General features: G+C 33.0%; 1 protein-coding gene across 1 annotated transcript in view; it reads left to right on the top strand.

Annotated features, from left to right (window-relative positions):
- The first annotated feature begins 1,110 nt into the window (after window positions 1-1,110).
- LOC112099198 (protein FAR1-RELATED SEQUENCE 5-like) overlaps window positions 1,111-2,264 on the top strand; it is a 2,451-nt gene continuing 1,297 nt past the window's right edge. The window contains exon 1 of the mRNA XM_024186327.1: window positions 1,111-2,258. Within this exon, the coding sequence (XP_024042095.1) occupies window positions 1,111-2,258 (1,148 nt within the window). The remainder of the gene's footprint in view (window positions 2,259-2,264) is intronic.

The raw sequence follows: 2,264 nt of genomic DNA, 5'->3' as shown, positions 1-2,264 counted from the left end.
GTATTATAGCCGGTTGCTGCCATTAATATGTTTTTTTTTTATTTAAATAAATTAAAATAAAAAATATTTAAAACGAATAATATTTAAAAAATAATAATAATAACAAGTAAAAAATGACAAGTAAAGTAAAAATGAAAAAAAATATTTTTTATTATAAATATTTTTAAAAATAAAATAAAATGTGTGTTAATAAAAAGACAAAAATTTTATTCATTTTCTATGAAATTTATCTCATGTTTAACATTTTAAGTTTCATATTTTATGTTTTATGTTTCATGTACTGATTTTTCAAATACCCCAAAAATTTTTTTTTTGCACCCGTTTCATGTTTACGTTCTATGTTTCATGTTTGATGTTCTATTTTTCATGTTTTATGTTTCATGTTCACTGTTACGGAGGGACTCATATTTTATGTTCGTTGTTGCATATTTTAAGTGATATGTTTCATGTTGGTTGTGCAATGTTTCATGTACTGATTTTTCAAAATACCCCGGAATTTTTTTTTTGCACCCGTTTCATGTTTACGTTCTATGTTTCATGTTTGATGTTCTATGTTTCATGTTTTACGTTGTATGTTCACTGTTACGGAGGGACTCATATTTTATGTTCGTTGTTGCATATTTTAAGTGATATGTTTCATGTTGGTTGTGCAATGTTTCATGTACTGATTTTTTAAATGTATTAATTTTTTGCACCTACTCTATAGTATATTTATTGTTGCATTTATAACTCACTAACTATTGAACCAATTAATGGCATTGTTCCTTCCTTCATAAATATACCTATATATATATATATATTTCCATTTTAAATGCCACCTACCTACCATAACTCACTCACCTTCAACAATTTCTTTCGCCTGCATAGCTACTACAGGTGCAAATTTCAGCTATTGCAAAATCTCAGTGTTGTTTCTCAAGTAAGTGTTTATGACTTAAATATTTTTTTTATCTCAATTTTATTTTTATTTTTTAATATATGAATGACATTAAACTGATGTTGGATGAATGTGGATTGATTTTTACAAATATACCCATTGTCATTGTATTTTGATCACTGTATTTTATTTGTTTTGTTAAATTTCGTGCTATTACCTTTCAAGATTTACAAATGAGTAAATCCTCTGATAATCTTAAGTTACCTTGGACCAATGTACTTGGAGCTCAGTTTGATTCAGTAGAAGATGCAGATGCATGGTACATGAACTATTCAAGATTGGTTGGTTTTAGTGTTAGAAAAAATGAGCTTCGTCGTTCCAAGTCTGGACAAACTACGATCCGTCGGTGGGTTTGTAATTTGGAAGGATATAGGGCTGAAAAATATTTGGCAAATGATAATAGAGTGCGGGAACCAAGACCAATAACGCGTACGGGTTGTAAAGCATCGTTTCGAGTGAATTACGACAATTCTAGTGGCAAGTTTACTGTGACAGAATTTAAAACTGAGCACAATCATCCGTTGACTTCTCCGAATGAAGTACATCTCCTTCGTTCACATCGACATGTTAGTGAAGGAGATCTTGCTCAAGCTAAGGCATTGAGGCATGTTGGCGTGAAGACATGCCAAGTTGTGGATTACATGGGTGATCAAGTTGGGGGTTCACATAATCTCAGGTTCAAGCGTAAGGATTTGCAAAATAGATTAGATGCAGATAGAAGTGCTGAAATTGGTGATACTGATTCCGTGGCAACTATAGCATATTTCACGGCAAAATCTGATAATGATCCTGGTCTATATCATGAGTACACATTAGATGATGAAAATAGGTTAAGAAACTTGTTTTGGACCGACTACATGGCACGGTATGATTATGAATGCTTCGGTGATGTTTTGGCGTTTGATGCGACATACAAAACTAATGCATATCAGAAACCACTTGTGACCCTTGTTGGCACTAACCATCATCGTAGGACTACAGTTTTTGGATTTGGCCTATTGGGCGATGAGACCGTTGAATCATACACATGGTTACTCCAAACTTTTTTGTCTGCTATGGGTAATCGAAAGCCGAAGTCCGTGATTACTGATGGCGATAAAGCAATGGCAAAGGCTATTAAGACAGTTTTTTTTGGAGCTACTCACCGTCTTTGTTGCTGGCATTTAGAGAGAAATGCACAAGCAAATATTAAAAACGAAGACTTCACTCGTAAATTTCGTGATCTTATGTTGACAGGCATGAGTGCAGGTGAATTTGACCAGCGGTGGTTTGCTTTAGTTGATGAGTTTAAGCTACACGAACATGGTTGGGTTAAACAAATGTATGC

This window comes from Citrus clementina, unplaced genomic scaffold (assembly GCF_000493195.1).
Source record: "Citrus clementina cultivar Clemenules unplaced genomic scaffold, Citrus_clementina_v1.0 scaffold_4, whole genome shotgun sequence".
Classification (NCBI taxonomy): domain Eukaryota; kingdom Viridiplantae; phylum Streptophyta; class Magnoliopsida; order Sapindales; family Rutaceae; genus Citrus; species Citrus x clementina.
Note: the sequence above shows the minus strand (reverse complement) of the source record. Positions and strands in the feature narration are given on the sequence as shown.